Source organism: Saccopteryx bilineata, chromosome 6 (genome assembly GCF_036850765.1).
Source record: "Saccopteryx bilineata isolate mSacBil1 chromosome 6, mSacBil1_pri_phased_curated, whole genome shotgun sequence".
Classification (NCBI taxonomy): Eukaryota; Metazoa; Chordata; class Mammalia; order Chiroptera; family Emballonuridae; genus Saccopteryx; species Saccopteryx bilineata.
Genome location: NC_089495.1, coordinates 150,167,956 through 150,182,216, shown reverse-complemented (window position 1 = coordinate 150,182,216; position 14,261 = coordinate 150,167,956). Strand labels below are relative to the sequence as shown.

The following is a 14,261-nucleotide window of genomic DNA, read 5'->3' as shown; positions in this document are numbered from 1 at the left end:
AGGGGAGAGAGAGAGAGAGAGAGAGAGAGAGAGAGAGTAAAGTAAGATGGGGAGGGGCGCAGAAGCAGATGGATACTTCTCCTGTGTGCCCTGATTGGGAATCGAACCCAGGACATCCACTCGCCAGGCCGATGCTTACCACTGAGCCAATTGGCCAGGGCTTAAGAGTATAATTCTTACAACATTGGTAGGTCTTTCTTTTCACATAATCAATCAGGCCTTTATTTTCAATGTTTTGTTAGTGTTATTGTTGCCACCTTGATGGCAGATGGCTTAATTTTTCTGATATTATCAAATAACTGCAAGAAATTGATGCTACTAGATGAACTGTTTGTGGTAGAGGGGCTAACAGTTGGCTAACCAGATGGTCCCTATAACCTACCCGGGACTTCTGTTCATGACTGTATTAAGTGTGGGTTATTCTGTCTTCTGGAAGGAGAGGCAGTGAGATAGATACTTGTAACTATTCTGTCATGATATACTGGCTCATGCCTTTATTTCTTTTCAGGATTATGTGCTTTTGGGTTATCTTGGTAACTAAACACTCACCTTTCTGGTGAAATCTAGGGCTGTCACTCCACACCTTGCAGGCACCCTGGCAATCTGGTCATTTCTTAAAATGTGCATATTATATGCTTGGCCTCTGGATGTTAAGAACAGCTGTAAAGTAGAATCTAGAGTAACAAAAAATTTAATGCCAGGCAATAAATAGGACATGAATTGAACAAATTTTCATTCTTCAGAGTTCATCCGCAACTTCTTACCTGCTCCACTTCTGGTGTGAGGGTTAGTGAGCGTAGGCGTCAAGATCTCAGTAGTTTTTGCTTATGTGCTGTACCAGTATGGGTTTACTTTCTTTTGAGTCTTAGTTAATGTGCATTTGTAAAACAAGAATTGCTCTCCCAAGTTCTACATATCTTTTTCCTTCCTTATAAAATAGTTCGAGTTCGGAGAAAATCGAGGCGGCGATCACAGTGGGGTAAAGGAATTATTAAGAAAAGAAAAGTCAATAATTTAAAAAAAGATGAAGACGATACCAAATTTGCAGACTATGAGAACCATACAGAGGGCAGGAAATTGCTAGAGAATGGAGAGTTTGAGATAAGCACTGACTGCCACGAGGAAAATGGAGAGGAGACTGGAGACTTATCTATGACCAATGACGAATCGTCGTGTGACGTCATGGACATGGAGCAGGGGCAGAGGCTCAACAGTGGAGCGGGCACAAAAGAGAACTTTGCATCTACCGAAGAGGAAAGTTCGAATGAGTCTCTGCTCGTCAACAGCAGCAGTTCTCTAAATCCAGAGCAGACTTCCAGGAAAGAGCCATTTCTTAAAGGAAGCTGTCTCAATGGTGAGGCCTCCACTGACAGTTTTGAAGGAATACCAGTTCTAGAGTGTCAGAATGGCAAAGCCGAAGTAGTTTCTTTCTGTAGTAGTGGAGATAAATGTGGTTCTGAACAAAAGATTCTTCTGGAGGACCAGCCAAAAGAAAAAGCAGAACCTTCGAATGAAAGTCATGGAGATGATCCTGAGAAACTCGAAGCACTGGAGTGTAGCAATAATGAGAAGTCAGAGCCTGGCCCCGATGTGGAGGTCAAAGATGCAGAACTGGATAAAGAAGGTAGAAATAATATTTCAATAAGTCTTCTGAAGGTTTGCACTCCAGAATTAGTTAATTGCATGCTTTGTCTAGTCTTCAGGAACAATAGTTGCCAAATAACTTGACCCCTTTGAGAATCTGTTAAAGTTTTCATCCCCTTTCCCTAGGAAAGTTGACACATACATACTATGTTTTGGTGGGTGTTTCAGAGGGTTTATGGTCCAGAATGCTTTGCTTTCCTGGCCGCTTACACTTCTGGCTCCCACCTGATTATCATTTCCATCCTAATGGATTTATGACTAAAAGCTGAGTACATTGCAAGTGCCAAGAAGATGGAATTCTAACAAAAAAATTGCTGGGGTGAGTTGGAGGTGGTCTGAGAAGACTTGGGTACTATAGCAGTGTGGTATATTCAAGTCTTGTAGACCACAGTACATTACTGCTCCTGCTCATTATAATCATGTGACTTTGAGCTAATTACTGTACTCTCCAACCCTGGTTTTTCATCTTTTAAATTAAACTTGAAAATGGTGACACTGCAGGGATTATGTATGTCATGTATGTTAATTCTCTCTCTTTAGTACCTGGCATTTACCGAGGTGTATTCATTCCAGGCAGTCACTGTAGTTGAATCTGAGGGATGTTTAGTCTACGAGGCTCCATTGCTTTTTAGTGCCAGCGGTCGGGGAAAGCCGCTGACCCCTCTTCTTCCAGTCAGGGCACTCTGCCAGCTCCTGGCTGTAGGATTCTCTTAAGAAGAAGTGGAAAGGGGAATTGAGGATTTCTAGTCCCAAGTTGTTGGTCGTTATTGTTTAGCCCATAGTGGGATGGAGTGAGTTAGAGATCTACCTTGTGCCGTGTATGTACAGTTTCTTCCTGAACAGGTACTCTTCTCTTAGTAGGCTGTTTTGAAATTGTGCTCTCTAAACCATACAGAATGGAGACGTTAGCCTGGGATTTGGGTTAGGTGGGAAAAGTCCTTTGCTGCCAGTTTGTGTGAACCCTCCAGCAGAATTAGGAGGCTGGAAGATACTACTCAAAGTCTTAGAATTCTTTTTTTTTTTTTTTTATATATATATATAAATAAATTTTTATTTTAATGGGGTGACATCAATAAATCAGGGTACATACATTCAAAGAAAACATTTCCAGGTTATCTTGTCATTTAGTTATGTTGCATACCCATCACCCAAAGAGAGATCGTCCTCTGCCACCCTCCATCCAGTTCTCTCTGTACCCCTCCCCCTCCCCTCCCCCTCTCCCTCCTTCCCTCCCCCCACCCCCCATAGCCACCACACTCCTGTTCATGCCTCTCAGTCTCGCTTTTATGTCCCACTAATGTATGGAATCCTGCAGTTCCTGTTTTTTTCTGATTCGCTTATTTCACTCCGCACAATGCTACCAAGACTCCACCATTCCGCTATAAGTGATCCAATGTCACCATTTCTCCTAGCTGAATAATATACCATGGTGTATATGTGCCCCATCTTCTTCATCTAGTCCTCTATTTTTTTTTACAGTGATTAAAAGCCTTTAAGCAAACTCTTGGCCAATACAGCAAGAATCCATAAATGAGTAGTGTCCTTAACATGTTCCCCAAGTCCAAGTTGGCCCCCTCACCATGCCAAATCCCTGAAAAATGCAACCCAACCACAGTTCAGTCTGTTAGGAGCTGTCACAGGGAGCAGGAGTCCAGGAAAGTTCCCCACAGGAAAAGTCCGTATGGCACTGGAATTGTTGTCACCATTCTATACTTCGCAGCTCATGTCCAAGTCCCAATGACCGCTGCTTCTAGCTGTTAATGATTCAGGTAGACTGGAAAAAGCCATTTGCAGCATGCGTGGATATGGAGCTTCTGTTCTTCTCTGCCTGGAGAGTTGAGACCAGGTTGCTTTTCCCTGGAGCAAAGTCTTAGAATTCTTTTAATGGATAAAGAGAGATGTACTATTCTTAAATACTATTCTTAAGTAATTTTTCTTTTTCTTCAGTATTTAATAATAGAAAATAGTTTTAAGAGCTGCTGGCTGATCATAGAGCCAGGACTTTGAAACTGTGTTAATCCAAGGTTAAGTGATGGGACAGAGTGGGAAAGGGGGATGAGGCAGGATGGGTGTGCAGGAGCCCTTTCTAATACTACTTCACTAGAGATCTTCGCTTACAGAAAAGCTGTTACTCAGTATTATGTTCAGTTGGTGATCTCAAAGTGTTAGAGATATTTGTTGAGCACAGCTTTACCTGAAGTTCTCATTTGTAATTGTCGGGCAGTGTTAGCTAATGCATTGTTTCCTGATTGAAGCACTCAGGCCTCTAGAAGTCTGTGAATGTAGGAGCAGTGTCATCATGGTCTTAACAAAACTTCTAGTGTATGTTAATTGAATCATAAAGCAAAGCTTTCATTCTAAACGTCTGAAATTTAAAATTTTCGGGTGTATTGTGGAATATGCTTTTGAAGGCAACATTTTAGCTCTTAACTTACATATAAAGTAGGCATTGATGAGAAGGAATTGTTTGACGACTTGGGAATAAGGGGACTAATGCAAGAGGGAGGAGGAAAGCTCCTCTTAGGATCTCAGACATGGGCCAGGTCTTTTGTAAAGTTCTGAAATAGTCCAAGTTTGTCTCATGCTCTTCTCTCTTAGCTTCCTCTTATGAGTACTCCTACTTAGGGGAGCATAGGGTTCCATGGTCTGCCTACTCTCTTGAGCCCCAGAAGTGCCGGGTGCTCCCCAGTTATACTCAGTCAACTCAGTATTTTTGTTTGTTTCAGTATGTTTTATCTTAGCAAGATGTTGGGAGGAAAGTAATTAATTTATACTATTGTAGTTACTGTTTATAGGTAGTTTGCTTTTGTCTTCCTCTTAGTGGATATATTTATTAGATGATATTCTAGTATGACTTGGCTTTCCTAATTGAGGTTTAGTTCTCTTTAATTTGGATTATTTATGCTTAGCAAAAAAAGAACATTTATCATTTGAAGAATACACTCTTATTCCAAGAAGGATTTATGGTAGATAAACGAATTTATGGTTGTTTGAACCTGATTTTTGTTAACTTTTACTTGCTGCAGTGTATTCTTTTCTTTTTTCCCCTCAATTGTAGGTGCTTCTAAAGTAAAGAAATATCGTAAGTTAATTTTAGAGCAGGCAAAAACAACAACCCTGGAGCTGGTTCCAGAAGAACCATCTGAGCCTGTGCCTCCGCTTATAGTTGATCACGAGAGGTTGAAGGTAAGTTTGGCTATTCCTAGTTTTAAATGAATGGAAAGAGATTTGAATATGTTTTGTAGGCAGCAGAATAAAACTTTTGATAACCTTTTGCTCTAGCTAGGAATATATGTGCTTTAGGGCTACTAGTAAAAAAAAAGGTTATGTGTTCTTTATGGGGTTTAGAAATATGAGCTTTGTCTTGGTAATTAACTAAGCCTTAGAATCTTCTAAACTCCAGTGCCACTGTTACACCGTAACCTGTAGTGTCTGTTGCCTAGCCATTGAATATAACTGTTGCAGTTTGAATAATGAAATCAAACTATTTTATTTTTTTTCTAATTTTTCTTAGAAATTGCTTGATTTGTTGGTAGATAAAAGCAACAATCTGGCAGTTGATCAACTTGAGAGGTTATATTCTCTTCTTAGTCAGTGCATCTATCGTCATCGTAAAGATTATGACAAATCACAACTCGTGGAGGTAAGTTCTTGTCTCATGTAGAACAAACAAATATGTGCTTTTTACTTGTCCCCCCCCAAAATTATTTTAGTCTTTTACCAAGTAACTGAAGAATGTTTTAAAGGTTTAAGAATAGAAAAAGCATTAAGAGTGTGACTTGAATAAAGTCTTTTGTACCATTTTGTCTTAGGACAGAAGAAATCTGGAATTTTTTGTTTATCAAAACACAGGACTTCATGATTCTGGATTGACAGATACACTGAATAGCATGTGACAGTTCTCCCCTCCCTTATACTGACATCACTGAGTAGGTTATCTCTGGGCCTGCTCAGTGTAGGCGTGGCCTCTCAGTATTGACCGCTGCTCCCTAGCAGCTACTGCTGATTGAAAGGAGTTGGTATGGGCAGTAAGACCTATTGGCCACCCAGTTCATGATGAAAGAAAACTTAGAAGTCATCTCAATCAGATTTAGTTCTGTAAAATAGTCATGTGAAGGAGTGATTGTCTTTTTGCTCAGACACTTTAAACTAGTCCAGTTCTAAACAACTTTGGGTTGTAATAAAGTGCTTCCTTATAAATATGAACTTATATCTGTGTTCATATACTTTACATCACAAAGCCACACTTTTGTTTTTTGAGGCCATCTGAGCAAATGTACTCCCTCATCTGCTCACTAAAGGCTAAGTGACTTTGCTAGAGTGTCTTTGTTCATTTACCTATTAGTTTGTTTATCTGGTGGTCTAATTACTAAGTATTTATTAAGGACCTGCGGGTCCAGATACTGTGTGCTTGGTGTTTGGGATGCAAAATCTGAGGAAGACAAAGCCCCGCTCTCAACGAGTATTTCTAGGACGTAGATGAGAGATTCATGTTTGAAGGGCATGATTATTCCCCTTGTGTAATAAGGAATATTGGACTTGAATCAAAGTAAGAGAGCATTTAAAAACTAATCGCATTTTTATAAGTCATAGTTTTATGAATCATACTGTCATTATATAATATATAGATATAATAGAAAAAAGCACAAGTGAGAAAATAAAAACATCCCCCACATTCTCCCATCTAGAGGAAACTTAGTGTCAATCTTTTGGAATAAATTGCATCCTTTAAAAATGTCTAGTTGTACATAAGATGTGTAAGTATGTGAATATGTATTTTAAATTAGGATCGTGTTGTATACTATTTCACAAACTGGCTTTTTTCCTACCCTGCTATATATGATAAGACATTTAGCAGGAGTGATTTTGATCATGTAAAAGAACTTTTTGATCGGTGGTAATCTGTTAGTATAGCCTATTAGTTCTATAGAATGTAGATTATAATATCTTTGGAGGTGGAAAACCAAATACATGTCTTAGATATATTTGATATTTGCCCATCTGATTGGAATGTGTGGAGTATAGTTCTTACTTTTCCCCCTTATTCTAGAACTTCTTTGTTTATCTTGTTGATATGTGATTAGCTTGAATGAATTGAATACTCGACAGCAGGGATCCAACTCTGAGTGTGGCGCTTGGAACCCTGTTATCTAGAGGCCTTCTTTAGAGAGGGGAGGGACCTCTAGCAGAATCAACAGTCAGTGCCATTCCTGGTGGTAGTGATGGCAGTGACTCCTGGATTTTTTTTTTCTGATCCCTGGTTGGAGTGAGTAGCAGTGGGATCAGGGTATATTCTGCTTCTGGGACAAGTTTTACTGTACTCAGTGCATTCATTTTGCTTTGGGAATTAGTTGAATGTAAATGAGTAAGGAATTTATTAGGTGACAAATTATTTGCACATATATATTTCTTAGTACAATATCTGGCATAATAAGGACTCTTCGAGTGTTACTAGCATCATCCTCATCAGCCTAAATATAAAATGGGAGGCATTGAAAGTGTAGGGCAGATACTCTTACAGAGTAGTGATGGTATTATTGTAATCAGGAAGATACTTAAAGCTTAACTTGTATCTAAAATTCTTTTTTTAGAAAGTTAGAGTGAATTTTCACATAGTAACTCGTCTTTCCTTTAACACGTACTTTTTTTTCCCCTTATAGGAGATGGAAAGAACAGTTCATATGTTTGAGACATTCCTATGAACTTTTCAAGATGAGTGGTTTATCCTCTCCAACCTGCTCCTGACAGAGCAGTCTTCTGAGCCATTCAATTTCAAATTGCACCAATTCCGTGCAGAGCCTTGGTGTGAAGTGCTCTCTCCCTCATTCTTTCTCTCTGTTGAATTTGGTGCTATTGTCTCAGGTACCTGAAACCAACCAGCCTACAAGAACCAAACCGAACTTCAGAAACATGTTGTATTTTCCACAAATAAAAAATACAACCCCCCCAGATTGGAGATTTTGGTGCTACAGAAACTGCTCTCGCTGCTCCTCTCTCGTGCACTCTCTTTCGGAAGCTTCTCTCTTAGGAAGCGGAGCAGACCAGCAAACAGGAGGAACCCGGAGGGGGCAGTTCTAACCGAGGTGGAGTGTTGAAACAGTGGGCAACCTGTTCTGTTTTTTCTCTTTTCTACCCCTTTTATTGCATTTGTGTCTATTTTTCCCTCTGGGTAACGGACTGAAACCTGTTTAAGAGTTGGCTATGGTATATTCTAATGGGAAACTGAAGAAACTGGATGAAATTAGATTAGGCTCTTTTGAACTGCCTTTAATGTGCCTTTTTATTCATTTGAGAAAGATAAGGCTAAACAAAAGGAGGATGGGCTTGTTTGTAGCAAGTGAACTAGAAGCTTTTCTTAGATCACAACCTTAAAAAGAAGTTTTGATACTCGGTGTCATTAAGAGGCAACCAGTATTTTGGTATAAAATGCCTATCTTGTGTTCAAAAACTCAACCAAGATACTTGGTAAGCCACATAATATATTAAAAGGGTACGTTTTCCTGAATGGTTTGTTTCTGTTTTAAAAACACTTAATAAAACAACAACAAAGTAATCCACAGTCCACCAAAAACCTGTACACTTTTCTGTATTGCTGACAGTGATGACCAGAAAATAAGGACATTGTTTCTTCTGTCAGTGGCAATTTACTAGTTACTCGTGTTTGAGTTCCCAGAGAAGAATGATTGTCACTGAGAGTGAATTGTTACTGTTTAATTTTAAAGCCAGAGCTTGCCAAATGGCCAGTTTGTCAGAAGCTCTGTCAGATGCGTTTTCTAAAGCATTCTTGTGAGGGAGCTTGGGTGTGGTCCTTCGAATAATAGTATTAAATATTTAAATCCCTTACCTTAAGCTTAACCTTTTCACAACTATTCATTTTGATTGGAACCCATTTTGGATCTGTTGAGTGATTTCTGTGAGTTGTACTAACCTAAAATTAATTATGGGTTACTAATTTTACAAAACTTTCTACAAATTTAGAGACACAGTCTAGGCAGTTGCAAAAGGCAAAGGGAGTACAGTGACATTTTTTATCAGATGATTTTTAAACAAAAAGAAGTAGAAAATTTTGACAAGTTGGCTTGATACCTTCATTCATTATAGCTGTCAGCTGCAGGCGTGTCTTTCTGGTATATGCAACACATGTAGCTCGGGTTTTAGTTAGAGCAAATGGTCTTGGACTACTGCAGAGATACTGAGCTACCTCAGCTTTTTGTGTTTTACAGTGTCCTGTAATCACTTTGCCACCGTTTACATGCTGAAGCTAAGGTACTTATCGCCTGCCTTGCCGCTGCAGTGTGCTGGATGCAGGCGAGCTGGGCACACTTGGGCCACGGGCTACTGCAGTAATCCTAAGTGCTTCTTTGTGTTTGCATTAACATCCTACGCCTTCTAATTCTACCTTAATTTTTGAAAAATGCCACTTGTTTTCTTTATACCTAGTCTAAAGTTTTCATAATATCCAGTTAGTCATATAATTCAAGATGCTACCCATGTAGACACACTGTATTTTTAAGGTGGGCAAGTGCGATTAACGATGAACCATTTTAAAGGGGAGGTTATTTGAGACCTCTTATTTGATTATTGGAAGGATTATCATGCTTTCTTTAGTATTTATTACCATCATACCAGTTCAGACTATTTTACTGTCGAATACATTAGCATTTTGTATTTTGATGGAAATTGTTACAGAATTTAAAGATTTGATGAAGAAATAAGATGTAGCAGATTTTTTGTAGCAAGTTTCTGGTAAAAGGGTTTTTTGCAAGTCTCAGGTTCTTGCTGCACTATTTTTTTTTAAATATTTATTCCAGTTACTCTAATTCAGAAGCATTCTGTTCAAGTAACAGCAGCACTTGTGAAAGGAAAAATAAAAACGCACATATTGTTAGTAGGTTACTAAATTTGTACAAGTTTATTAAGATTTTAGCCATCAGTGAGTTTGACAAGGAAAATTTATTTATGTTCAGCATTAAAATGCTTCCAAAAGATCACGTTTTTCTTTCTTTTTATATATATATATATTTAAAAATTTTAACCTTAATATAGATGGAGAAATCGGAGGCAAACTCAGTATGATAGGAACTGCCACTTTGAACAGTTTAGGTCTTCAAGAGAAAGCCAATCAAATGCCAAGGGGAGAAAAATGAGCTGAAATTGTACCAACTCCTCCAGCCCCTTCTTCCCCCAAAAGAAATACACTATACCAGTTTCGCTTATTTTACAGATATCTGGTGGTTCTCTAGTTTAAAGCAGCTTGTGAAATTATTCAAGTGGACTCGACTTTGTTTACCTTTCTGTAAGTTCTTCATTTTTGCTGTATAGCATTGGCAAAAATATGTAGAAATTGACCTCTGTTCTTATTTCCTATTGTGAGCATTATAAATGATGAGCTCCTGTGTAAAACCTTGCTCTCAGATCAGTAAACTCTGTATCGCAGCCCAGCCCAGCAACAGCTAATGCGCAGCTGTGGGGACCGTGGGAGCCGCGTGAAGATGATGGAACCACACTAGGATTGAAACTGATGGCTGTGGAATTCATTGTGTTTTTGAGCTTGAATCTCACCTGTGATTAAATTTATTTTTATTTTGTTTTACGTCCTTTCATGACTTGATTTTTCTCATATGCCAATGTATTTGTAGGTTTTACTGGATTTTCTTTTTAGAGAGTGGGATGGTGTTATCTTCCCACTTTTTGATTAAGTTGGTTCAGCTATGGTGCTATTCAGTATCGTCAGTGTCGAGTCCCGTAGCTGAATGCCATTGTTGTTATAATTATCATTTGTAATCACATTGTAAGCTTGAATTTGGGCTTGTACCGCATCTTTTGTATTTTGTACATTCGGTTATTTAGACTTTGGGAGTCCTCTTTGGTTTCAGTCATGTGTGTCTACTTTGTAGATTTAAGCAGACTTCACTATGGTCTATTTTGGGTTTGTAGTTTAATTTAGAATTGTGTTAAATCGATGTTCTGCATTTGACTTCATTTTACATTAGTTTGAAGTAAATTATTTAATTTTTGAATTCTGGAATTTTGAACATTTACTGTAATTTGTAATATAACTGCTGTGAAATACTTGAATAAAGATGACAAGAAAAACATGTCTTCCTGTAGCTTAATTATGATGATTGTTGGCTGCCAATGCAGTAGCTTTCCCTGCCGAATTCATGGGTGTTGCAGCGAGGGCATATTGCTGTTTATTAAGCATCCAACAAGTTTATGTTTCCTCTAGGTTTTAGTAGCTCTGAGTCTATTTAGCTAAAATATTTTGTACTGAGAAAGTGTGGTTTTAATTTAAGTTGAAGATTGGCTAAATTTTGTGTAAAAGTAACTGGGTTACTTAATTGAAGGACTGTGCTACGTAGATGATTGGGCAGGATGGTTTATTTATTTTATAGTGGTTTCCCTTTGATCATCACATAGTTATCAGTATACTTAGAACAGTACATGGAATTTAAATATGGAGATTTCATATCAGAATTTGAAGGGCTTGTTGCTTCAAGTAAACAGAGTGTTCCTGGCTTTAGACCGCCCATGTTTTTGCTGTCTACTCTGAAATTCCTTTCTACGTTCCAAGATTAGTATAGTAATTTTCCTCAATAGAAACGGGGAGGCAGACAGACTCCCGCATGTGCCCGACTGGGATCCACCCGGCATGCCCACCAGGGGGCGATGCTCTGCCCATCTGGGGCATGGCTCTATTGCAACCAGAGCCATTCTAGTGCCTGAGGCAGAGGCCATGGAGCCATCCTCAGCACCTGGGCCAGCTTTGCTCCAATGGAGCCTTGGCTGCAGGAGGGGAAGAGAGAGACAGAGAGGAAGGAGAGGGGGAGGGGTGGAGAAGCAGATGGGCGCTTCTCCTGTGTGCCCTGGCCGGGAATCGAACCTGGGACCCCTGCACGCCAGGCCGACGCTCTACCACTGAGCAAACCGGCCAGGGCCTAAATTTTTACTTTTAATCTCAGTAAAAAGGGGCTGGTTGAATTTGAAGAAGACTTGGTTTTTTTATTTTTTAGTGTTGCAGGTTGTGTAATTTTTACTTTTGACTGTATATACAGGGATACTTCGGAAGTGTTGCAGTTCCATTCCAGACCGCTGCTCTGAAGCCAGTATTACAGTAAAACCCGTCACATGAGTTGTTTCGGTTTCCCAGTGCATATAGAGTTATATTTACACTATATATACTGTAGTCTACTAAGTGTATAATAGCATTATGTCTAAAAAAACACTACATGTCAATTAAAAATATTTTATTGCTAAGAAACGCTGAACATCTGAACCTCCAGCGAGTTGTCTGTTGCTGGCGGAGGGTCCTGCCTTCAGCTGTAAAAATACAGCATCTGCCGAGCGCAGTAGGACAAGGTGTCCCTGTGTATCAGAGACTGCTGAGGGTGAATCTGGGAAACATTTTGAAAATTCTTATTTGAATGTTTAGATGAGGAGTTTATAATTGCATTTGAGTCTCAGTCAAGTTTTTACGGCTCTGGACATGAAGTTGGGTTTATTTTTCCAGCTTTAGTTTGCATCGGACTCACAATAACCTTGAAATATCTACTTCATCTTATCCCTGTGCCTTACCACCTGCAAACCTATCTGTTGACTTTTAAAAATATATATAAGTTCCTCTTTTCCCCCACACATCCTATGTCTTTTATGTCCCAGGCACTCTGCTTGGCATATGTGACACATAGACGACACAGTCTCTGTCATTAGGTAGCTTCTGGTCTGCTGGGGGTGGGGGGGTGCGTAGACCAGCAGTAATGATTCAGTGGGATAGGCTGTCACAGATGGAGCACAGTGTTCAGAGTTCTGAGAAGGAGCTGGTTTCTTCTGTTTAGTAGTGGGGAGAAGGAGATCAAGTTTCAGAGAGAGCTGATGTTTTATTTGCCCTTTCCCTTTTTCTGGCTTTTCTAGAGTCAAAGCTCCACTTTACCAAAACTTTTTCTTAGTTTCTCAGGACCTTATTATTACATCATATCACTTTATTCAGTTGTCACTTGGGAATATCTTTACTTTGACTTGTTCAAATCATCCTTATTTCATGGTGAGGCCTAGAGTCAACACCAATAAACCTCGTTGCTGTGACAGCCTGTGCTGATCTTTCCTCCTAGAACTTAGCTGTATTTTGTACTGCATGAATGTAAATTACTGGTATTATGCAAAACTTGGCAATTTATTTATACAGAAGGGATAGAAAGGAAGTATCTTATTCTGTATTTTCTGTAGGAATTTAAAACTGCTGGACACATAGTAGAAGCTTATTTAATTCTTTTTTGGTTTAATTGATGTGAAAGCTGAAATTTACCTAAATCATTCTTTTATTGAGTCAACAAATAATATAGTAACTCTTTACTATGTGCCAGGTACTGTCGCAGTTACTGGAAACAAGCAGACAAAACAGAAAAAGTCTCTGTCGTCATGGAGCTTAAATTCTTTTAGAAGTAATACCACATTTCTGTCATGGTTGATCAGGGTTCAGATGATCTTTTTAAAGTGTTCTTTCTTTAGGCATTGAGGGAAGCATTTTGTTGTTAAAATTATGCCAAGAACTCTCCGTTTTCGTCTTTGTTCTTGTATTTCCCATTTTAGTGACTAGAACCATATCCATCAAGTATCCAAATCCTGAAACTTAGACGTCATCATAAATTTTATCTTTTTTTTTTTATTTTTTTTTATTTTATTTATTCATTTTTAGAGAGGAGAGAGAGAGAGAGAGAGAGAGAGAGAGAGAGAGAGAGGAGAGAGAGACAGAGAGAGAAGGGGGAGGAGCTGGAAGCATCAACTCCCATATGTGCCTTGACCAGGCAAGCCCAGGGTTTCGAACTGGCAACCTCAGCATTTCCAGGTCGACGCTTTATCCACTGCGCCACCACAGGTCAGGCAAATTTTATCTTTTTTATGGTCCATCTTATTCATGTAGCATGTCCTATTAAACCCCCCCCAACATGTCTCATACCCATTTCCCCTTCTCCATCTTCATTGCAGTGATTTAGGGCGATAATCGTTTAGTTTGGTCTAGTGGCAGGCATGAATTTGGGGGAATGTAAACATGGACAAGACATTGTGTCTGTCTTCAACAAGATTTTTATACTATAACATACATCACATTTGCTAGGTTCTAGGGACTGCTCGGACTGCTTCACAAAGACAAGCACAGGCTCTTTTAGTCCAGAACCTTGTGAAATAATAGGTGTTATTATCAAGAAACTGAGGCTAAAGTAATGTGCCCAAGGTCACAGAGCCAGGCTTCAAACGCAGGCCATCTGGCTCCAGAGTGGATGCTCTGAATCACTATGCTTGACTGCTGCTTCTGGGGTGGGCAGCCCCTCAGGACGGTGTGGCCCGTGTTGCACACTGTTGAGTTATGCATAAGGCACTAGATGTGCACAGACGAGGAGCGTGCCGCCCGGCCTCAAGGAAGCCTCCCTGGGAGACCTGACGCTGAGCGGAAGCATCAAGATGGCAGAGGCCTTCCAGGCAGGAGGGACAACAGGACCGTGGCCAGGGATGTGACCTAGCAGGACAACAGCAGGAGAGGTACAGGCAGTTCCATGTCACCACAGATTAACACTTTGAACACATTTATTTGAGCCACTGCCGCTTGCCAAGCACAGCTCTTG

The 14,261-nt window shown here is 39.6% G+C and overlaps 1 protein-coding gene across 5 annotated transcripts in view; it reads left to right on the top strand.

Moving 5' to 3' along the window:
* ATAD2B (ATPase family AAA domain containing 2B) overlaps nucleotides 1–9,963 on the top strand; it is a 164,116-nt gene extending 154,153 nt beyond the window's left edge. For all 5 annotated transcript variants that reach the window (XM_066234023.1, XM_066234022.1, XM_066234020.1 and 2 more), the window contains 4 exons: nucleotides 941–1,624; nucleotides 4,703–4,830; nucleotides 5,159–5,287; nucleotides 7,305–9,963. In XM_066234023.1, the coding sequence (XP_066090120.1) occupies nucleotides 941–1,624; nucleotides 4,703–4,830; nucleotides 5,159–5,287; nucleotides 7,305–7,346 (983 nt within the window). In that variant the 3' untranslated portion in view covers nucleotides 7,347–9,963. The remainder of the gene's footprint in view (nucleotides 1–940; nucleotides 1,625–4,702; nucleotides 4,831–5,158; nucleotides 5,288–7,304) is intronic.
* Nucleotides 9,964–14,261: the final 4,298 nt, after the last annotated feature.